Raw genomic sequence first — 23,649 nt, 5'->3', positions numbered from 1 at the left:
CCAGACATTAATATACACGTTCATATACATGTGGTTTCTTGAGACTACACTCCTGGTGAACTGACTCCTGCCCCTTCTTAGCATGTCCAGATGAATAAGATACAGTGTAGCATTAGCTCTGAGACCTGCAGTCTCGACACGCCCCTCACAGTGCAATCATAACACCATGAACCATCAACACTTAGCTCACATGCTAACTCTACTAACATAGCGTCTTAATAAGACTGCAAGTATGGAGTAGAATAGAACACAATCAATGGAATAGAGGGGAACACAGAACACAGAATAGATTCTTCTAGAACATAATAGAATACAGCATACCGTGTTTTTGTGACAGAAACATCAGAGAATACACACACACATTACAAACATTCTCATTTTCAGACGCATTCAGACGTTTTTTTTTTTTTAGATGGGTCCAGGAACAGAAGACTGCTGAGCAGAATGAGCCTCCCGTCAGATCGGCTCCCCCCACCCTACTCCTACTCCTACTCCCCCTGCAGGAGTGGGATTGAGCCGCGTCCAGAGAGAGCGGCCCTTTACTGGGAAAGCCATCAGCCGACAACTCCGAGCTCAGAACCGGCCTGGAGATGGGCTCCCTGAGTCTAGCTGAGCTGAGAGAGAGAGAGAGAGAGAGAGAGAGAGAGAGAGAGAGAGAGAGAGAGATGAGAGAGACAGAGAGACACACAGATCAGAGAGAGGAAGAGAGGGAGGGAGAGAGGGAAAAGGGAGAGATAGAGAATGAGAGACAGAGCTGAGAGAGGGAGGGAGAGAAGGAAAAGAGAGAGATAGAGAATGAGAGAGGGAGGGAGAGAGGGAAAAGAGAGATAGAGAATGAGAGAGGGAAAAGAGAGAGAGGGAGGGAGAGAGGGAAAAGAGAGAAATAGAGAGCTGTGTTATTATGGCTTTACCCCTGGTGAGATGCACCTCTGTTATGAAGGAGAGGCAGACGGCTCATATCCATTACAGAGAAATCATCATAATCCACCCCGCCCCATGTACCTTTGTGCTCTATTAAATAATGGAAGTCCCTCTCCCTGTATTTGCCCCCCTCTCTCTTTCACTCTATATGCCCCCCTTCATTCCTCTCTACCCTCACTCCATGTGCCCCTCTCTGTTTCTCTCTCTCTCTCTCTCTGTGCCCCTCTCTCTCTCTCTCTCTCTCTCTCTCTCTCTCACATCATGTGCACCTATCTCCCTCTCTCTCTCACTCACTCCATGTGCCCCTCTCTGTTTCTCTCTCTCTCTCTCTGTGCCCCTCTCTCTCTCTCTCTCTCTCTCTCTCTCTCACATCATGTGCACCTATCTCCCTCTCTCTCTCACTCACTCCATGTGCACCTATCCCCCCCCCCCCCCATCTCTCTCTCTCCGTCGCTCTCACTCACTCCCTCTATGTGCCCCCCTCCCTCTCTCATTCTGGTAGTCAATCTCTCTATCTCCAGCATATGGGCTGGGGCACAGATGGGAGAAAGTGACAGAATGTTTTATGCTGGTATATTAGTTTTGTCATCTTTAGCAGTTTTATCTAAGATGTATGAAATCATCGTATGTTCAAGTCCATCCATTTTCTCTGACAGGGCTCTAAAAAGTTCTGTACTAGAAAGTTCTGTCCTCTGTGGGATATGTATGAGACCTGCACACACACCAAAATCTATTGCTAACATCTCACAAAGACAGCTATAATGTGCTCTTAAACATCTCAATGAATTGATGGAATTCTTGTGCAAACAAAGTCCTAAACATTCAGTGACTAATTATAAACCTCAAAGCACAATAAAGGAGTTTAATGAGCTGGTGACCATAGCAACACGGATTTAATGTGTAATATGTTGCTGGGAAGTCTGCAGCAGCTCTTTCTAATGAACAGCGAGGAGATTAGCCAGGACAGCGAGCCGCTCACAGAGCAGAGCATGCCTGTTAACGATCACAGAATAACTATGAAACAGGGAGTACAGAGTATTTATAGATCTGTCAAGGCAAGTGAACTCTGTCATACACACACACACAAACACACGTGTTGTGAGGAACTAGTATGACACATGCACATGTCATAACACACACAAAGAGTCACTCACTCTCACACACACACAACGATTAACCCCCCTTCACGCACACACACATACAAGTTGTAAGATACGAATACCAGAATGTACTTCATGTGTTGGTAGACATTGCTTTGTAAGAGAGCAGCACAAATTGCTTTGCCCCACACACTGTCTACACTGCTGGTCTAGGACACACGGGTCTTGGTAGCACTGACAGCTCAAGAGTGTGGTGAACAAGCAGTGACATTATTTTTAGTTGTTAATGTGTGTGTGTGTGTGTGTGTGTGTGTGTGTGTGTGTGTGTGTGTGATATTACAGTCTGTCATCTTTATCTCAAATACACACACTCACACACACTCCCTTTCCTGCATCTATGCTCTAGCCACACTGATCCACTGTAACCATGGAGACCAACCCAGCCCTTAGCTGATTTATCTCTCTCCTCCTCTCCTCTCCTCTCTGTCTCGTACAACACTCTCTGACATCCCTTTTTAAAGTACCTGTTTGTATGTCCCCCCCCCCCCTCAGATTCCTACTATAACTAATTAGATAACTGTGAATAATTCTAGTTGGACGATATGTAATATTTCTGGATGTAGCGCTTGCTAAGGATGAGCCAGGAGAAGGTGCTAAATGCTGTAGCCAGCCCCTCACCTGTGTTCCTTTCCTTCTGTCTGCACATTATCTCTCATCGCCGACGGATGGATGGGTGCTATATAGATAGATAGATAGATAGATAAGAGAGGTCACACAAGGTTTTAGTGACAGATTGTCCTATGTGTTCTCTGTGCTTATTTCATTGGTCTTGTGGTTCTACTGGCATGTATTTAATAAGAGACTAAACCTTTTATTGAATTTGGTGACAAGTGTGTTACCGTAGCCTAGTTGATTATGTGGTTCACTCCGCGAAGTAGCCACCTACTCAAAAGCGGAAATCCGGGGGGGAGCGACAGGACCCCTCCTTCCTGAGGAGTGTCGGCTTCGATTATATCATTGTAAACCTAACTATGCAATTTCAAGTAATATGACAATACTGAAAGCACTTGTGCAAAGTGTAAATGCAAAACAATTCGTTTTTAAATTTCGAAAGATTTCGTCTGTTTTACAGTGTTTTGGTCCACTGCCTGCTATTGACGATCTCATCCCCACACACCTTATCGTACGTTTAGACAGCTGGGAATTGGCAACGTCCCACTTCCAAGTTGAGAGCGTTCACATAATTACAACAAACAGGCAATAGTATTGCCAGTTAAGTAACTTTAAGTAGGGTAGCTAGCCAGAAGGTTAACATTACGTTAGTTACACAAAAGTAAACTGCTAATGTTGAGTTCATGAGAAACTGGGAAGTGGGAATGTTTCGACCTCCGAGTGGGAGAATACAGCTGAACGCCTGTCAAACTCGGAGCATCCCACTAGGTAAGTGGGAGATTTTTGAGAGCGCCGAAAAGTAGGTTTGACGTCACTCGACATGGCAGCGTTTGTGGTGAAAGATTAAAAATGTACTTGCTCCACGCACCAAAAAGTGTGACGAGTGACGTCAAACGTACTACTCGGAGCTCTTAAAAAACTCCCACTTTCCTCGTGGGATGTTCCGAGTTTGACAAGGCGTGCAGCTGCATTCTCCTACTCGGAGATCGGAACTTTCCCAGTTGCTCACGAACGCACCATTACGTGTACGAGTGTCTTTTGCACAGTAGTTACTTTGCAAATATTCACCTAAAACAGCGGATGTGTCAACAACTTCCTTTACTTCTACCACTCAGTGGAATAATCCACATTTACATTTGTAACCAGATTGCATCTTGCTCCCTCCGTTACCTCGAGGGTGAATCTTGTGCGTCAACGTGGATTCCATATTGTATGTGCCAGCCGCGTCTCCTCATGCACGGGGCAGCCGCGTCTCCAAGTTTGACTTAAATAATTACGTTTAAACTTAAGTTGCTCTATATTCAGTGGCACAGTTGTGAAACACTACAATAAAAACATTTTTTTTCGCATTAGGCTGTTCATTTCTGCTGCCTTCAGAATTGTACTTATTTTCAGCTTTATGTTCTTGTGAAGCTACTGAAGAAGACTCAGAGATTAGTCCAGTGACACATATATAATTACTTCAATATATATTTAAAACATTTGGAAATGCTAACCCTTATTTACCAATCAATTATCTAGTATAGATAACAGTGGGATATATAGATAAGGGTTTCCTCTGCACATACAAGTGCACAGCACTTTTGACGGCATCTTTTGTGTCCCACTCAGGAATAGCTCTTGGGAATTTTTTCTGTTTATTGTGAAATTAAATGTCCGCCCATGCTACTACTATCAAAACGAGGGAATAAGTAGGCCTTCACTGTCATATTTAAAGATGTTCTATACCAGTAGTTAGCCTTCCATGGCAATCACTAGAGCACGACAGTAAAGTCCATACATATAAATAGGCTTGAAGTATTGTGCTATTGTAAAAGTTAGCCTTCTGTTGGCTGTTCACATTTCACCCTCTGCAAATGTCGAACTTTTTTTGAAAAATGTCAGTAATATGTCAGTAATATTTATTCATCACCAGTACCTTCACAGCATCTTCATTGCTGTCACTATATACATACGAGACGTAGTATCCTTAGGTGGCACGGTGGCTCAGTTGCTTGCACTGCTTGCACTGCTGCCTCACAGCAAGAAGGTCATGGTTTCGATTCCCCCATGGGGCGCTGTTGGCTCTGGTCCTCCCCAGAGTGCACAGTGCTCAGGTGGGCTATCTCTCGGGCCTTTCTGTGTGGAGTTTGCATGTTCTCCCCGTGTTCACAAGGGGTTTCCTCCACTAAGAACCCCAACAGTAAAAACATGTGAAATAACAGAACTCATGTCCCTGACCAAAGATGGACAGTTCACTTCACTTGGTCCCCGGGCGCTGCAAAGCTGCCCACTGCTCCTGGGGGGTCCTTGAGGAAGGACGGTCCAGGATGGGAAAAAGCAGAAAATAAATTCACCGCGACCTCAGGCCTACCTGCGTGTGTGTGTGTGTCCTGTGTCGCCTCCATATATGCACGTGTGTGTTCCAGTGTGTCGTGTGTGCCATTAAAAAACCTGACAAAGGTCTTAATTATCCTAAAATATGTGTGTAGTCACATATACTCAATGTTAGTATCAGATAAAGTGGCGGAAACTGACCTCTAGTGGTCATAATGTACACACGCACTCTAACCGCTTGAAGTTTGGATAATACAATATTCAGCCACCTACCAACGAAGCTCCTCTGGTCAATGACTTCATTACGGACCACAAACTGGATTTTCTATGTCTCATGGAAACCTGTCAGCCAAACTATTTTTTTTTTTTTTACATCTTAATCAAGCACCCCCGCTGGGATTTGTTTTCATCTGTGAGCTGTTTTGAAAAAGTAAAGAGTGAATGGAAAAATGTGCCAAAGCAATCGAGAAAAACTGTAACCCATTCGCCAGAGAAGACTCTTGCTGTGCAAAGAAGGTGTGAGCATTAGATTACAGGTTTTCTTGATTGCTTTGGCACATTTTTCCATTCACTGTTTACTTTTTCAAAACAGCTCACACACAGCCCTTAACAGAAAATGCAATTACCAAAACACTATATGATGTTTGCAGAATGACACCACCTTCTCAAAACTTATCACACATCAAAACCAAACATTTCCATCAAAACCTACAATTTGTGCTCAATTGAAAATGTATGTTTTCTCATTTATTTAACAATGGATAACAACATTCAAACTACATATTTGTCAATATCAGCTATCAACTATCAGCTATCAGCTATCAATATCAACCTCTGAAACCATCACTTCAACTTTTGTGCAAGACCCTCACAGTATTGACTATTTTACCACTGACAACATACTACAATTTGGGTTTTGTACTGAGCACTCTTAGCTAGGGAAAATACTGTCAGAAAGTATTTGAAATCTGAAAATTGGTATACAGTAAAATATTCTAGTTCAGATTTTTTTGTATTGCTAAATACTATAAAAGATATTCTAAACAAGGACCTGTCAACACCATTGATTTACATTTGTTCTACTGTGTACAAAATGGCAAAGATTCTGACACAAAAATATTTATTGCAGTCATTTTTCCACATTACATGTATATACTGTAAGAAGTCAAAATGACAGGTTTCAATATACAGTGAAAAGGTCAAATATGTTCTGCAGTGAACATTCTCCAGTGTTGATTCTGTAAAAATAGTGCAATAGGCTGTTAATACTGTAAATATACAGTAATCAGAATTCTATCGTATATATTGTAAATTACTTTATTGAAACTACAGTACTACATTGTATTGTGGCAACATTGTATTGTGGCTTACAAAAGTATAGAAATGGTTGTTGCCAAGAGTGCAAATACAGTGAAACACAGTTCAGTAAATTGACTGTAAAGTGACATTGTCATTGCCGAACATACAAACAATTTGTGCCACAGTATGACGGCTCAGGTTTGGCCGAACCCTTTGGCCAGCCTCTCTCATGGAGAGGTCATGATTGACTACGTGATCAATGACTGTTGCCCTAATTTCATTAGAGCATCTTACACGAATGCCACGTCCCCTGACAGGAGCCCCTCTATCTCTACCACGGCCCTTTCCTTGTCCTCGTCCTAGTCCTTGCTGAGGTTGTTGGTGGCGGCCTCCTCGATCCATGCTTGGTATCAAAATCAATCTATTGACCTCTTTTAGAGTTTAAGAACTACTTGATTAGTTGTGCACAGAGAGTTCACACAGGTGCTGATGATATTTAGAATATAGAGAGCAGTTTCAGTAGGCTGCTACTATGTGTCTGCAATGTGTTGACATGGTTATTCAATTAGGTTTCGTGTCTTTCTCTGAGAAGTGTGTAAACTGTTTTGAAAAGTGTGTTAAAACTCAAAGAAATTTGTGTGAAAGCAATGAGAAATATTTAACCCATTCACCAGAGAAGACTCTTGCTGTGCAAAGAAGATGTGAGCATTAGATTAAGTTGACCCATGATTCGCTAAATGTGTGTAAGCAATCGAGAAAAACTGTAACAATGGATAACAAAATTCAAGCTACAGCTATCAATATCAACCTCTGCAACCAGCACTTCAACTTTTGTGCAGCACCCTCACAGTATTGATTGTTTTACCACTGACAACATATTACAACCCTGAACCCTTTGGCCAGCCTCTCTCATGGAGAGGTCATGATTACAGTTTTTCTCAATTGCTTTGGCACATTTTTCCATTCACTGTTTACTTTTGCAAAACAGCTCAAACACAGCCCTTAACAGAAGCTGAAATGACCAAAACACTTTATGATGTTTGCAGAATGACACCACCTTCTCAAAACTTATCACACACCCATCAAAACCAAACATTTCCATCAAAACCTACAATTTTGCTCAATTGAAAATGTATGTTTTCTCATTTATTTAACAATGGATAACAAAACTCAAACTACAGCTATCAATATCAACCTCTGAAACCATCACTTCAACTTTTGTGCAACACCCTCACAGTATTGACTATTTTACCACTGACAACATACTACAATTTGGGTTTTGTACTGAGCACTCTTGACAATATACTGTCAGAAAGTATTTGAAATCTGAAAATTTGTATACAGAAAAATATTGTTGTTCTGTTTTTGTATTGCTAAATACTATACATGTAAAAGATATTCTAAACAAGGACCTGTCAACACCATTGATTTACATTTGTTCTACTGTGTACAAAATGGCAAAGATTCTGACACAAAAATATTTATTGCAGTAATTTTTCCACATTACATGTATATACTGTAAGTAGTCAAAATGACAGGTTTCAATTTACAGTAAAAAGGTCAAATCTGTTCTGCAGTGAACATTCTCCCCCTGCCACCAGTGTGGGCCAGTGTGTTGATTCTGTAAAAATAGTGCAATAGGCTGTAAATACTGTAAATATACAGTAATCAGAATTCTACCGTATATGTTGTAAATCACTTCAGTGAAACTACAGTACTGCATTGTATTGTGGCAACACACTTTACAAAAGTATAGAAATGGTTGTTGCCAAGAGTGCAAATACAGTGAAACACAGTACAGTAAATTGACTGCAAAGGCCAGCAAAGTGTCATTGTCATTGCCGAACTTACAAACAATTGATGCCACAGTATGACGCCTCAGGTTTGGCTGAACCCTTTGGCCAGCCTCTCTCATGGAGAGGTCATGATTGACTACGTGATCAATGACTGTTGCCCTACTGTAATTTCATTAGAGCATCTTACACGAACGCCACGTCCCCTGACAGGGGCCCCTCTACCCTACCACGACCTCTTCCTTGTCCTCGTCCTAGTCCTTGCTGAGGTTGTTGGTGGCGGCCTCCTCGATCCATGCTTGGTATCAACTTCAATCTTTTTACCTCTTTTAGAGGTTGAAACTACTTGATTAGTTGTGCACAGAGAGTTCACACAGGTGCTGATGATATTTAGAATATAGAGAGCAGTTTCAGTTGGCTGCTACTAGGTGTTTGCAATGTGTTGACATGGTTATTCAATTAGGTTTCGTGTCTTTCTCTGAGAAGTGTGTTAACTGTTTTGAAAAGTGTGTTAAAACTCAAAGAAATTTGTGTGAAAGCAATGAGAAATAGTTAACCCATTCGCCAGAGAAGACTCTTGCTGTGCAAAGAAGATGTGAGCATTAGATTAAGTTGACCCATGATTCGCTAAATGTTTGAAAACAATTGAGAAAAACTGTAACTACGTGATCAATGACTGTTGCCCTAATTTCATTACAGTACAGCATCTTACACTTATGCCACGTCCCCTGACAGGGGCCCCTCTACCTTTACCACGGCCTCTTCCTTGTCTTCGTCCTAGTCTTTGTTGAGGTTGTTGGTGGCGGCCGTCCCCGATCCATGCTTGGTATCAACTTCAATCTATTGACCTCTTGTATAGGTTGAGAACTATTGTGCACGGAGATTTCATACAGGAGCTGACGATATTTAGAATATAGAGAGCAGTTTCAGTAGGCTGCTACTAAGTGTCTGCAATGTGTTTACATGGTTATTCAATTAGGTTTTGTGTCTATCTCTGAGAAGTGTGTTGACAGTTTTGAAAAGTGTTAAAACTCAAAGAAAATTGTGTGAAAGCAATGAGAAATAGTTAACCCATTCGCCAGAGAAGACTCTTGCTGTGCAAAGAAGAAGTGAGCATTAGATTAAGTTGACCCATGATTCGCTAAATGTGTATTCAAGAAGCATTCAAGAAAAACTGTAATACTGTAGATATACACTATTGAGTGTGGTACATTTACTGTGTGTGGAAAATGGTGTCATAGGTTCAATTCCTGGGCAATGCAGGATGCCATTGTAAGACACTTTGGATAAAGGTGTCTGGTAAGTACAGTAGTTGCAGTTTTGGGTAACTTTTTGTCATTGATAGCCCACGACACATATACAGCAGTAGTAGTGGATAAAAACTACATCTATATTTTCCCTACATACATGCACATTTTAATGCAGGTGCTGTATTATCACTTTCATATAGGTGGTAACTAGGCTGGAAACAAACAAAACAAAGCAAAAACAGAATAAAGTTTCCACCAAAATCAGAATAATCTGTTTTATTTCAAGTGTATTGTTTATTTGTCTCTTAAAATACTGCATATTTCCATCTATAGTGATCTCAATTTAAAAAATGTAAAATTAGGTCTTTAATTGAAAGTTACCGGTTTTGAACAGTGTATCGAAATGTCTGCAAAATCTGCTGTAATTGCACAGAGTTTGTATCAAAGCAATGCAAAAGTATCCACAGTTTAGTTCACATAGTCTTCTGATATGATGCATGTGTCAAGTGAAAAAGTGGCCATGGCATTGAGAAAAGTAAGAAAAACTGTACACATGGATATCATGTCAATATCTCAACCTTCATTTGTTTCTCTCTATGGGATTTCAGGATGGCTAACTCTGCCTGCCCCACCAAGAAATTGGCCATCACAAAATGAGTGAGCGAGAGAGAGAGAGAGAGAGAGAGAGAGAGAAAGAGAGAGAGAGAGAGGGGGGGGGGGGGGGGGGGGGGGGAGAATGCTCATGCCTACGCTGTCTGAGGGAGAGATAAAGAGAACCAGCAGTAGACAAGATTGCTCCAGGCTTTCTCAACGTCCTGTATGGGATCTCACACTTGCCTGCATCTCCAAAATGGATTGGATTACACATACACTGGCAAAGGAAAACTATATGTGAAACAAAATAAAACAAAACACTTTCTTTTCCCTTTAATAGTTATTATATGTGATATATGTATACTGTACAAATGAGACACTCTCCTACAACAGCAGGCCTGGACCGGGAGGGGAGCATTGTGCCTTTAAACTGACAAGACTGTGTTGAATCAAAAACAGTTCCAGTGTTCTAGGAACTTAAGGTTGCAGGCAAGGTAATGAACTTTCAGTTCTGTATTTTTGGAACATTGCCAAGAAAACAATTCTTTAAAATGCTTCCCTTTTTTTGCTGACATAAGAAAAGTAAAAAAAAGAAAGAATCACCAGTCAAGAGGAGTTTTAAACACTTTTCCTAGACAAACCAAGAGCTCCAACCCCCCAATAGCAAGTATAAAGATTACCAATGAATACAGTAAAAACCCTTCTAATGGCCGATAGCTTAAGTAATGTACCGTAGGTGGGCCAGGGTCTTTGCATTGGCGTAGGATGAAGTGATGTGGGGGCAGAAGGTTCAACTGCTACCCCTCCCCCAACCTCAGCAACCTCCTGGACGGAGAAAGAGAGAAGCTATAGGAGGAACTAGGAATGCCATTGTGCATATCTTACTCCCACCAGCTAAAAAAAACTCGGGTAAATCATTGAGTGTGGGTATTACACAATGTAGAGAAATGATGCTGATGCCAAGAAAACTTTTACTGACGTGACTATATAGCAACCCAAGCTAGACAAAAAGAAAAAACAGAATTCTAAATCGTTTTGTCTTTTGTCATGCATATAATGTTAATGTTTAGGTAGATATACCTCCCCAACCTACCAATGCCGATCTCACTGCAAATAAACTAGCTCTATTCAACACAAACGTGTTATCGTAGTACAGATGCCTTTTGAAAACGGTGTGAAGATAATTGGTCTGTAGCCAGCGTATTTCATCATGATTTAATTTGTAGCCAATGTCAAATATTTCTTTCTTTATCGTTCTTTGCTGTAGGCTATGTGCATGCCTACTCGGCGGCACAGACCTGTCACACATCGACCAATCACCCAGTCAGTCACATTAGTTGTAAACTATAATAGGAAGGAGAAACTGGACTGCCATCTTTTCCAACTCCTCCCCGACCGAGACTGGCTGTTCACGTTGTCCATCAAGTCAGCTGAAGTAAAAAACGAACCCTTCTCTTAGCTGAGAAGTTCTCACGTTTCCTTAGTAAAGGTTGGTCTCAGCAGCTTGGCGAATATGATTAACAATAAAATGTGTAAATCTAGTGGCAGTGGTAGCATTGCTGATGCTGATGGAACATTGATTTAGATTCTGCTGTGGGCCATAATCTCATTTATAGTTTTGGTCCCCCCCCCCCAAAAAAGCATTCATTCTTTAGTGTTTTACATTTATAACAAAAGCGCTCAATGGTTTCCATCCAAAACCAAATTCAAATTTCAACATTCTCCATGAAATATTGGCAACCCTCATTCTAGGGACACAACCTATTTATTTTCCTATTACAAGGAAACGCACTTGTACATACACGTTGCCACTGGACAGAATGAAGGATATGGGAGAGCTCAGTCTTAGAGCTGTAATATATCTCAGCCCTTATCTTAAGTCTTGCTGTCAGTGGCATTTAATCTTCTGTGGGTTGGATGGGTCAGGAGTCAAACCATGTTTTAGTGATGATGCCATTCGATCGAAACATTGATTAATTGATAATGTCCGAGGTGGTAGTGGAAATGTAAGAAGAGCTTTCGTTGGTTCCTCTGGTCAGACCCTGCCAGAGATCACTCAGCTGTTTAAATATTTGAAGATATGCAACCTGGAGTTCTGACAAATCAACACTCTTGCTAAGTGCATTAGCAAACAAAAAAGTTGATTTAATCAAACTATGTTTTCCTCAGGAAGCCATAATTTAGAATCATAAACCAAATAAGTTATGATTATTGTTAAAGTAAAAACATACAAATAAAATCATAAAACACATTTAATATTAAAATGACTCCCCTAATCATAGATATGTCCCTGGATCTACGGTAAGCATCCAGTGGGAGTTCCTCTGCAGCAACACTGCCAGCTGCCTACCACTTGGCCCTAACACACACGCAAGACTGTAACACTATCGTTGCTTTCTGTCTTTCTCTCTTCGCAAGCACCACAGTGACATGTCTATGGTGTAACTCTCCTCTCGGTGATCAACACAGTGACATGTCTATGGTGTAACTCTCCTCTCGGTGATCAACACAGTGACATGTCTATGGTGTAACTCTCCTCTCGGTGATCACCTCTGTAGACCATGTCCACTGCTTGAGCTTTCAGGCCACGCTTTAATATTTATTTGCCCGAGGCTACCTGAGGAGTATTAGGTCAGTGACTGGCTCTGACTATGGCAATGCTGTGGTGTCATCAAAATGTCAAAAGATTGCATGATAAGAGGTGCCCCACCCCATCATGTTCGACAGTCCTACTTCTCTCTTCCATCAGTGAAACTCTAAGATGTTCCTCTTTTCTTCCAAATTACTCATTTCCCTCACAAAATATATGCATTTCCCCTAAAACTAAAACTAAAACTAATAGTTGCATGGATTGCAATAACTGTTGCATGAAATAGCAGTGTGCTTCCTTGCTCATGTAAAAGCTGAGAGCGGAGAAGATATTGTTTCACTCTTCTGACGGATCTCGGGCTCTGCGGTAGGTAATTGGCAGAAGTAGTGTTTATTAGTTACTACCATCATTCATGATGGAGATTACTGTTGTGGATGTTGTTTTGTTGTGGTCGTTGTTTATATATATATATATATATATATATATATATATATATTGTATTATGTATTATTGTATATTCTTGCAATCGCCACAAAAACTTGACATTACAATGTGACATTACTTAATAATAAATGTAGTGGTGTGTTGGCATAATTAAAAGATAATTGTCTTGAAATGTAGCATTCTTATTTGTGTTTCTGTGACCCGGTCAGAGTGAGATGCTAACAACATTTACTGGTCATAGGTTTGATTCCCAAGTAGCACATTTACTGATGTTTAGTGTACGCAACTAAGCTTGTAATGGAAATCATTTTGTACAATATCTGCTACAACATCAATGTGTAGTGATGTACTGTGAATTGCTGACCTTGGAGTAAGTAGGAGTATATTGCTGTGGTAAATCTGTGCTTGTTTGGTAAACAGACGCAGCCATGGCTGGACAGACAGAGCGCTGGAGGGCTTTGTGGCTACTGCTGCTTGTGTGTCTCGCGCTCCAGACAGTGGAGTTTGGTAAGACACCCTGACACTGCTCTTTCCTTCTATTACACAATACTGGACCACTTCTCTCTGTGGGTCATTTATTATTGTTATTATTATTATTATTATTAGTGTTACTATTAGTACTGGATAATAATAACATTCGTGGCATAAGGCATTGATACTAAATTAACTGAAATAATCAGCTAATTGGTTCCCAAACGGTGTGCCGTGGTATTTTGTCCAGGTGTGCAGTGGGATTTTGTGACAGTCATACATTATTATTGCAATATACAACTATAGTAGTTATGAATATTTTTTGTATTTACTATATCAGTAGGCTACTTTATACGCACTCATTTCCCAATAGGCTACCGAGGCAAATTATATAAGCAGGCTACCCTCAAGGTCCGAAATGAACAAGCGCCAAATGCGTGTAGATTTTTCATTTGGCGTTTAAAAAGTTTCGGAAGCCACCCAACACTTTGGCGGGTGACTTTTTTGCAATAAAATATCAGCATTGATGGCTTAACGACAGTAAGATTTGTAACAAAATATCAGCCTTGGTGGCACATACCATACAAGTGAATGAACTTGTTGGCGTGTTTGAACAGCTCGCAGCACACAGACGCGCAAAGAATGTGACGATAGCTCTAGTCCTGTCAGACAACGATAGCGGCTTGCGTAGCCTACTAGCTAGCGTTAACGTTACTTCAGAGGTACAGGTACGTACAGAGGTACAAAGGACAACCTCAAAGCCCGAAACTAATAGCCTACATTTGTTGTTGGTAATACAACCATGAAATTGGAAACGATTGTAAACCATGAAACATCCAGGGTCCACACTACCTGCATTGTGGTCTCTCAGCCCAGCCTCTCCATAAAGCACAGGCATTTAAACAACTCACAGACATGTCATGTTGCACTGTTCTATACTCGTTATTATCAATACAAATTATTTTTCGCTTAACCTACAGTCTCTCTCTCTCGCTCTCTCACACACACACAAACACACACACACTTTTCTGTCTCCCTCTTTTCAGTTCCATTGCCTCATTTAAAATGTTGTGACCTGACCTGGTTTAAATGTGTATGTTGCTGCTTTGATGCAATTTTACAAACTTTAAAATGAATTCTTGAATTATTTTGTTGGTAAATATTTCATGAGTAATATAGTTGTTTGTCAAATTTTATTTGGCATTAGTAACTAAAAATGAATGTTTACAGAGTGATAACACGTGTTATAGAGGTTATTTTGCACGGATATGAATACAAGTGTGCCTTGAGATTTTGGCTTGCCCTTTGGTGTGCCTTGGGCACAAAAAGTTTGAAAACCACTGAGTCTATGTATAGTATACACTATGTACATGAGTGTTCTGTGCATCTTCTATGCATATATGTTCTATGCATCTTATATAATTGATAAGCAACAAAATGGCAATAAATTCAGTCACTTTTGGCTGCAACAATCACAACAAACCCTCCCAAGATCCAGCTGGGACTGCATAATTAATCAGTTAATCAGTACTGGTGACATCATGTGTTGATGTAAGTAGAAGTTTAAAAAGTGATGTAAATCGATTAAAAAAAATGAACTACTTTATTGCACAATTTGCTGTGATTAATGTGGCTACACCTACATGAGTAACCACCCAGCTAACCATTTTTTATTATTTCCTGAAACATTCTCTTTGAGTTGTAGGAACATGGATTTTGTCCAGTTCACAGTATGTTTCTACAACATCCTTGAGTTAACGAACTACAGCATATAGCGCCTGCAACTAGCTAGTATAACAACATGGCAAATGCATTGCTGAGCTGCTTGATTTACACAGCCTCACAAATAGTTATAAAAACACAACTATTACAAGTACACAAGGTTATGAGATTTTGATTCAATTCAATTCAATTCAATTCAATTTTATTTTTATAGCGCCATAACAATACAATTGTCTCTAGGCGCTTTACAGAGCCCAGAGCCTGAAACCCCCTTAGTGCAAGCACAATGGCAACACGGGCAAGAAAAAACTCCCTGTTAGTCAGGAAGGAACCTTAAGCAGAACCACGGCACATAAGGGGGAACCCATCTGCTTGAGGTCGGCCGGGTGGAGATAGGAAGGGGGAAGGGTTGTGTGGAAGAAGGGGAAGGGAAACAACAGGTGTTGTACATAGCCTGCATTTGGTAGATGTACATAATATATATACAGACATCCAGTGGTAAATACATGATACAGACAAGACCAGTTTAGTGGATATACACTGTGCTGATAGGGTTACTATTACAGGGGTAAGGGGAGTAGGAACAGAGAAACATGTCGATGGTGGCAATATTATATAGTGTATATAAATGCTAGCAATAGGGTATGAGGTAGAGTAAGTGTACGGCAGTGCGGTGGCGGTGGGTGCAATTGGTCGAGGGTTTCTGCAGGTAGACATGGCGAAGATAGTCTAGATTAGGAGAGAAAGAAAAAGAACAGAGTGAGTGGGTTATTATAGGCATTAGCAATGTGATAAGAAAGGAGAGGGAGAGGGAGAGAGAGAGAGAGAGAGGCTGCCTGGCTGGGTGTATGGGATTTTATTTAGTATTTAGTTGACTGGTGACAGTCGGCAATACGCGCCGTGTGCTGTACCCGGGATCTTCCGCACTCCTTCACGGTACAACAAACGCTGTCTGTAGCCCAGTTATGTTGATTAGGGGGGTATTGCATGTGTTTTAGATGTGTTTAGCTATTCTGGCATTTAGCATTTAGTTTGGTTTGGCATTTAGTTTGGTTTAGCATTAGTTATGTTTTAGTTATGCTGCCATTTAGCAATTAGTTTGGGTTGGTACATATGGAGATTTTAGTCGTAAGCTTTGTTAGGGTTGCAGGGTACAACATACGCTGTCTGTAGCCCAGTGATATACATTTTTTTTTTTCTTATGTGTTCAGTTATGTCTAGTTATGCTTGCTGACTGGCTGGCCCAGCAGTGATGGGTTTGTTGACGCAATTACTTATGGCTATAGGATGCACTAAAGAGGAATGTCTTTAGTCTTGATTTGAATATAGGTAGGGTGTCTGGCATCTCGGATGGAGGCAGGGAGATTGTTCCAGAGGAGGGGGGCTCGGTTAGCTAAAGGCTCTGCCTCCTACTGTGGTTTTTGATATTCTTGGAATTACAAGGAGGCCTGCACTCTGGGAACGGAGCGGTCTTAGAGGGCAGTAGGGGACAACTAGTTCCTTAAGGTAGTTTGGAGCAGGTCATTTAGGGCTTTGTATGTTAGCAGGAGTACTTTGAAATCAAATTCTACTTTTGACAGGGAGCCAATGCAGAGAGGCCAAGTACAGCGTGAGATGCTGCTCATATTTTTTAGTTCTGGTGAGTGTACGGGCAGCAGCGTTCTGTATAAGTTTGAGGCTCTTTATTGAGTTGATGCTGCATCCGGACAGGAGAGCATTGCAGTATCTAGTCGGGAAGTAATAAATGCGTGGATTAGTTTTTCTGCATCTTGGAGGGATAGGACTTTTTCTAATTTTGGCAATATTGCGTAAATGAAAAATGATGTTCTTTGAGATCTGTTTTATGTGTGAGTCAAATAGGAGGTCTTGGTTGATAGTTACACCAAGGTTTTTGATGCTAGTATTGGGTGTTGGGATGCCATCGAGTGTGGATAGATGGCTAGATAGTGTTCATTCTCAATTGATCGGGGCCTACAAGCATAACCTCAGTTTTATCAGAGTTGAGGAGCAGGAAGTTGTTAGCCATCCAAGATTTTACATCTTGCAGGCAAGTTTCTATCTTGGGTAAATGTACAATTTCATCAGGTTTCATGGATAGGTAGAGTTGGGTGTCATCAGCATAGCAGTGGAAGTTAATGCCATGGTTCCTTATGACAGCACCTAAGGGTAGCATGTAAAGGGAAAAGAGCAGTGGTCCGAGGACAGAGCCTTGGGGAACACCGTAACTTACTCTAGTGTGATTGGATGACTTCTCATGGACGTGAACGAATTGATGGCGATCAGAGAGGTAGTCTCTGTAATAGGATATGGTTATCTATAGTGTCGAAGCGGCACTAAGGTCTAGGAGAACTAGTATTGAGGTGCACCCATGATCGGATGAGATTAGTAGGTCATTCAGGACTTGACTAAGGCCGTTTCAGTGCTGTGGTGGGCTCTAAAGCCAGATTGGAGGGTTTCTTCGATTTTGTTTTGGTGTAGAAAGGAAGTAAGTGCTTAGCTACTATTTTTTCAAGTATTTTTGACCAAGAAGGGGAGGTTAGATATGGGTCTATAGTTAAGCTAGATTATCAGGATCAAGGTTAGGTTTTTTGAGAGATTGGTTTGATCACTGCTATTTTAAATGATTTGGGGACGTATCCGGAAATTAGTGAATTATTCATTACATTAAGTAATGTCTCACTTAATAACGATAGTGCATGTTTAAGAAGTTTTGTGGGGATAGGGTCTAGTAGGCACGTCGATGATTTAGATGAGAGGATCAGGGAGTTTAGTTCAGGGGAGGTCAATGGGTGCGAAGGATTCAAGGAGAAGCACCAGGTTTAGGGGTGTTGCCATAGCCATAGGGCATTTTGGAAGAGGTGTAAGGAGGAGACTATGAATTTGTTCTCTTATTGTTAGAATTTTGTTATTGAAAAAGGTCATGAATCATTACCACTAAAGCTTATGGGAACAGAATGTTCGATTGTATTGTGGTTTTTTGTTAGCCTAGAAATGGTGTTAAATAGGAACTTTGGGTTGTTTTTATTATTGTCAATCAATGAAGAATAGTAAGCCGATTTTGCCTCAGAAAGTACTCGTTTATAGCTTAGAAGACTATCCTTCCATGCCAGGTGGAATACCTCAAGTTTGGTGGAGTACCATTTTTTTTCTAGTTTTCGTGTGGTTTGTTTAAGTGCACGAGTCTGATCAGTGTACCATGGGGCCAGTCTTTTCAGTTTTCTTATTCTCTTTTTTAGTGGCGCAACAGCGTCAAGGGTTGAGTGGAGCGCATGTATGACGCCATCCGTTAGTAGGTCGATATGGGGTGGGGGTGTGCGTACGTCATTTACTTTGCCAGTGGTAGGAGCTGTGGCAAGAGCGACTGGTAGTTTTGATATGAATTCTGCTGTAGTCCTGTCGGATAGACAGCGGCTGTAGAAGTAGGTTAATTCCGTTGTTGGACGGAGATCTAATTTCATGTTGAATGTATTAGGTGGTGATCTGAAAGGGCAGTATTTTGAGGTAGAACTAGAGGGCGGTCAATTTCTAGGCCATGTGTTAATACAAGGTCAATGGTGTGATTATGGTGGTGAGTTGGTGTGTTTACATGTTGTGAGAAACCCGATAGATCTATTAGTGATTGGAATGCAATTGTTAAGGCTATATTTTCATTATCCATGTGGATATTAAAATCTTCCCACTATGAGGATTTTATCAGAGTTTACAACCAGGGCGGATAGGAAGTCGGAAAATTCAGATAAAAATTCAGTGTAGGGGCCTGGTGGTCTATATAGTGTCACGAGAGTGACCGGCTGAGTGGCTTTTGAGTTTGGATGCATAAGATGAAGTACGAGGACTTCAAATGATGCAAATTTAAATTTAGGTCTGGGGAAATACATAGGTTAGCGAGGGAAATTGTAGCTACTCCACCTCCACGCCCTGTGCTGCGGGGGATGTGACAGTTAACATGACTTGGAGGGGTGGACTCATTTAAGGCTAGGAATTCATCTGGTTTTAGCCAGGTTTCAGTTAGGAAAAGTATTTGAATGTTGTTGTCCGTTATCAGCTCATTTATAAGTGCACCTTTTGATGTAAGGACCGAATGTTAATAAGGCCCCAGTTTTAGGATTGTACAAGTTTCATTGTGTGCTGATAAGGTTTGTATCTTTATTAGATTTTCCTGATGATACTTCTTTTAGTGTGATTTGCGTTGGGTTTGTACGTTCTGGGTATAGATACCGTTTGTATATGGTTTAATATGGGCAAAGAGTTGTTACTGGTGCAGCCAAAGTTAGTGTGGTCTGCCTTTCCAGTGCTAATTTTGGGTTGTCAGTAGTAGGTTTGGGCTAGGTGGTGTATTAAGTTTTGAGAGAGGAGTCTAGCACCCTCCCAGGAGGGGTGGATGCCATCCTTCTGCAGTAGTTCTTGATAAAGAACATAATTTACAAGCAAAGCTTCTCCAAGGCCTAAGACGAACAGATGCCAGAGATATAAAAGACAGACACAAACAATGCTTTCACTAAACATAACATGGCTGAACAAAGGAACTGACCTCATTAACCAGGAGCTATCTAGTACTGCTATCGCAAAAATGGCCAGTATGCATCGCCAAAAACACAGAACTATTAATACTATTGTATTACACTGTAAGTATGACATGACATACTGTATATTGAGATGAAGATGCTGTGGAGCTGAAAAGAAGAGATAGGGCCTTGTGGCGAGGGAGATACTTTGGAGGGATCTAGCGACTAGGTCAGCCAGTCGGTAGTTTGAATGTGGTGTTCAGCCAAAATGTCGGCAGTCAATTTCGTACTTCCTGAGTTGAAATATCTAGGTTAGCATTGGCCATGGAAATAAATGGGAGTAGTAGCCTGTCACTCTCAATTTCTATACATTACCTCCATGGTCTCCACAGAGTTGACAGAGGAGGACTGGGAGGAGCTGCCAGCAAGCCTGCTCTCTCTTCACAGGCTGAAGGGACTTCATGACCAGATTACCCACGAGGCCACACCTGACACAAAGTAAACCTTTACCAAACGTTTCTATACACGTACATACTGTATATTGATATCATACACACATATTATTTTCATTTGATGCCTCTTCAGGACATTCCTTCTGATAAATGAAAGCATTGCTATAATAAAGCAATGTTACATAACAGTAAATAGTGGTAAAAGAATACGACTCAGGGAAAATGCATAGTGACAATTGTTCTCTCTTTTTGCCACAGCATCCCTTTGCTCAGGTCAGCAATGTTCCTGGGACGTATTGGAGCCCGTCGGTTATCTGCTCCTGAAAGGTAAAACTGGATACTCCCTTAGAAATGTGATTACAGATTTAAAATACTTAACATGTATGCTTGTGTTCTATAGTGTTTTGCAGTATAAAACGACAGAGAAGGACATATTTGAAGATTTGAAAGGTTGCCAGGATTTGCCACAGTGCCTTCTCCAAAAGGAACAGGTAGGAACATAAACAACAAGTACCCACAGTGGCTTCACTTACGAAAGAGGGTGGTTGTCATGACTAACCACCCAGCTAACATTTTTTTATTATTTCCTGTAATATCCTCTTTTAGTTGAAGGAACATGGATTTTGCCCAATTTATTTCTATAAGGAAAATAAAACAAAATAGAGAAATAGGAAATAGAATAAAACAGTGTAATTGTGTAGTTTTACCCCAGATTTGTATTTGTTTCTGTTCTCTGTTTTGCTTATGCTGTGTTACAATTCATGTTTTTCTAATAAAATGCTTCCAATTCCATAGGTATTTTAAGATTCCAATAAGGGAAACCTATTTTATGTCCAGACTTCTTTGGCATGGAAAAAACTGTACATCATGTCTGTTCCAAAACAGTACAGCAAATGTTAACAAAAATGTTACAGGAATCCTTTATGCCTTTGTTACTGAACTCACACTGCCCAAGCAACAGAGAAGAGTCCACTCTCAAAAATGTAAAACTGCGGACGTCTTGGTCTGTATTCACAAAGCATCTTAAAGCAACATTATGTAACAATTTTACCTTAAAGGCATATTCACAACAATTCACCACAAGACAGTCCAACACCCACAGGACCTCTAACAGCTTCAAAATAATTTCGGTGGTACACTGACTGATATTGCACTTTGGGCTACAGGGCGCGAGACTTCTCACGATAAACACATAATGCTTTATGGCACCACCTCACACAACAACTAGACCCATTTGCTAGCTATAAGAGGTAGCTAGCGCAGCATTCCCTGTATGGACATCATGGCAGAGGTGACGAAGAAAACCAAGGAAGACATCAGAAGAAGTGGGGAAGAGAACAAGCAGAGACTGAAAAAGAGTTAATCTCAGACTGTCTTGTTGGCGAGAGCTAAAAGAGACAGAAGGAGGCAAGGCAGCTGTCGAGCTGGACGTAGGCTGTAACCTTATCTGCGTCATCCCTGTCTCACAGAGATTTGTAGGTTTCCCTGATGCCCTCAGTCTCGTCTCAGGCTAACATCCCAATCAATTAATCTCACGTCAAAAAGTTTGATCAGTCTTCGTCAATCTTATGGCAAATACACCTTGGAAGTTTGTAACCTTGAAAACCTACAAGAAAATTTGTAATAATAGTGGTAGTGGTAAGATAAAATGCTTTGTGAATAGGGATGGGAATTGATAAGATTTTAGCGATTCCGATTCCTAGTCGATTCTCTTATTGATTCTCGTTGGGCAAAGGAAAAAAAAGAGTACAAACGGGTTTATTAACATTCTCTGAATAGATGATGTATAAATTTACTTATTTTAAATAACCAAAAACAAACCTAAAAATAGGTCAACAAACTCTAAAAGTGGGGTCCAGAGACCCATAGCATAGGGATCATTTTCCTTGATGGGGTGCCAGGGAGTCCCTAGAAAGAAAAAATTATAGTTTTGACTATAATTCCAACCATAGGTAACAGAATGTACGACTGATTTGGTAATGGGTTTCATTCAATTTTTGAAATAAAACATCTAAACTGCTTGGAGCCTGGAAAATAATTTAATCAAATGGGGATCCCTCGCTGGTCTAATTTGTGGAAGTTTAGTTTACCTTCGATATTAACAGATGCTTGGTTGAGTTTCATTCACGTTATCGTCACCCCGTAGCGCATCGAAAACGTGACATTCCTGCAAAGTTATTGCATGCTGTGTCGACAAATGTTTCTGCATATTGGTATTATTTCCCCCCTTTGACGAAAAAGACATTTTGCAAGCATTGCACGTGGCCCTGTGGTCATCTTTTCATCTCGGTTCTCAACAAGAACCGGTTCTCGATTCCCATCACTATTTGTGAATACAGGCCAAGTTGTGCAATTCCAGTTAGATTTGTACACATAGCAAGGAATCTTAAGAAATTGCTGGTGTTTCAAAACACAGATGGAACATTTATTTAGATTGTGCTGTGGACCATAATCTGATTTATAGTGTTGGTCCAATAAAATAACAATGTGGTCTTTCTTTAGTCTTTTACAATTATAACATAAGGGCTAAATACAATTGTGATATATGTCCTCAAATAACTTTACAAACATATTTTTCAAATTTTTGTCACAGGACTTTAAAGGTTTTCTGGCACATGTCGAGGGACAGAAGCTTCAGGATGTTCTGCTGTCTGCATCTGAATTATCATCCAACTATCAAAACAAAGTTCTCCTTATGATGGACGAGGAGGCAGAAACGCTACAGAGAGCAGAAGAGGAATACTTAAAGGACCCTTTGAACTCCATGAAGTTTGGCCAAGCCTGCCTATTCAATGACTCATGCCTCATGAAGGTTCGCAGGGACACAGTAGTGAGGATATTTGGTCGGACCTCAGAGGACGGCAGTAGTGTTTCTGATCATGGTGGTTCAATACTGGCCACAATACTGCTTCAGACAGAGCTTAAGACTGCATCTCTTTTCTCTATCGATGGCAAACACGAGCATCTCTTTTCAGAGGAACTTCATGAGAGTATTTAAAACGCATGAACTTAGTGCCGTCTTGGAAACTGACAAACATGACTACCAGATACTTGATCGAGCTGACTTAACTGTCAAGTACACTCCCAAAATCTCACAGCAAGGAATGGATCGCACAACCCAGTATGATGCACAGAGCATCCTAATAATGGAAGACAACCCTGTGGTACGAGAAGCTGCCACCTTCCTGTACGAGAAACACCCCACAGTGAGCTCCGTGTACATGTTGGATCAGAACGGTCGTCCCAAATTAATCAAAGGAGATCCCTTACGTTTGTCGCCTGAGAGCCGACTGGTTCTGGTTGGTCACGGAAAGAAAGACAGCGATGGAGAAATGAGACTGGCTGGGTACCGGTCAGAGGAAGTGGCTGAGATCGCCTCGCGAATGCCAAGGGTGGGAGGGGAGATTAAAACCACCAGTGTTGTGGCCTGTGAAGTTGGCTCGGATGAATCCTTCATCAGTACTTTGCTGAAGGAGCTCCATGCAAGGTCTGTCGACACAGAGCTTCATTTGAGGAGCTC

At 40.9% G+C, this 23,649-nt stretch overlaps 1 protein-coding gene across 1 annotated transcript; it reads left to right on the top strand.

Moving 5' to 3' along the window:
• The first annotated feature begins 12,817 nt into the window (after positions 1–12,817).
• LOC122129333 lies at positions 12,818–23,127 on the top strand. The gene is made up of 6 exons (XM_042704326.1): positions 12,818–12,901; positions 13,400–13,486; positions 20,070–20,175; positions 20,388–20,456; positions 20,530–20,620; positions 22,723–23,127. The coding sequence occupies exons 2-6, from the start codon at positions 13,408–13,410 to the stop codon at positions 23,125–23,127; spliced, it is 750 nt and encodes a 249-aa protein (XP_042560260.1). The 5' UTR covers positions 12,818–12,901; positions 13,400–13,407.
• Positions 23,128–23,649: the final 522 nt, after the last annotated feature.

Source organism: Clupea harengus, unplaced genomic scaffold (genome assembly GCF_900700415.2).
Source record: "Clupea harengus unplaced genomic scaffold, Ch_v2.0.2, whole genome shotgun sequence".
NCBI lineage: Eukaryota > Metazoa > Chordata > Actinopteri > Clupeiformes > Clupeidae > Clupea > Clupea harengus.
This window is presented reverse-complemented; position numbering and strand designations above follow the sequence as displayed.

Coding starts and splice junctions, on each gene's coding strand:
- LOC122129333 (XM_042704326.1), top strand. CDS start 13,408: ATGGCTGGACAGACAGAGCGCTGGAGGGCTTTGTGGCTACTGCTGCTT. Junction 20,176..20,387: donor GAGGCCACACCTGACACAAA/GTAAACCTTTAC, acceptor TTTTTGCCACAG/CATCCCTTTGCTCAGGTCAG. Junction 20,457..20,529: donor CGGTTATCTGCTCCTGAAAG/GTAAAACTGGAT, acceptor TGTGTTCTATAG/TGTTTTGCAGTATAAAACGA.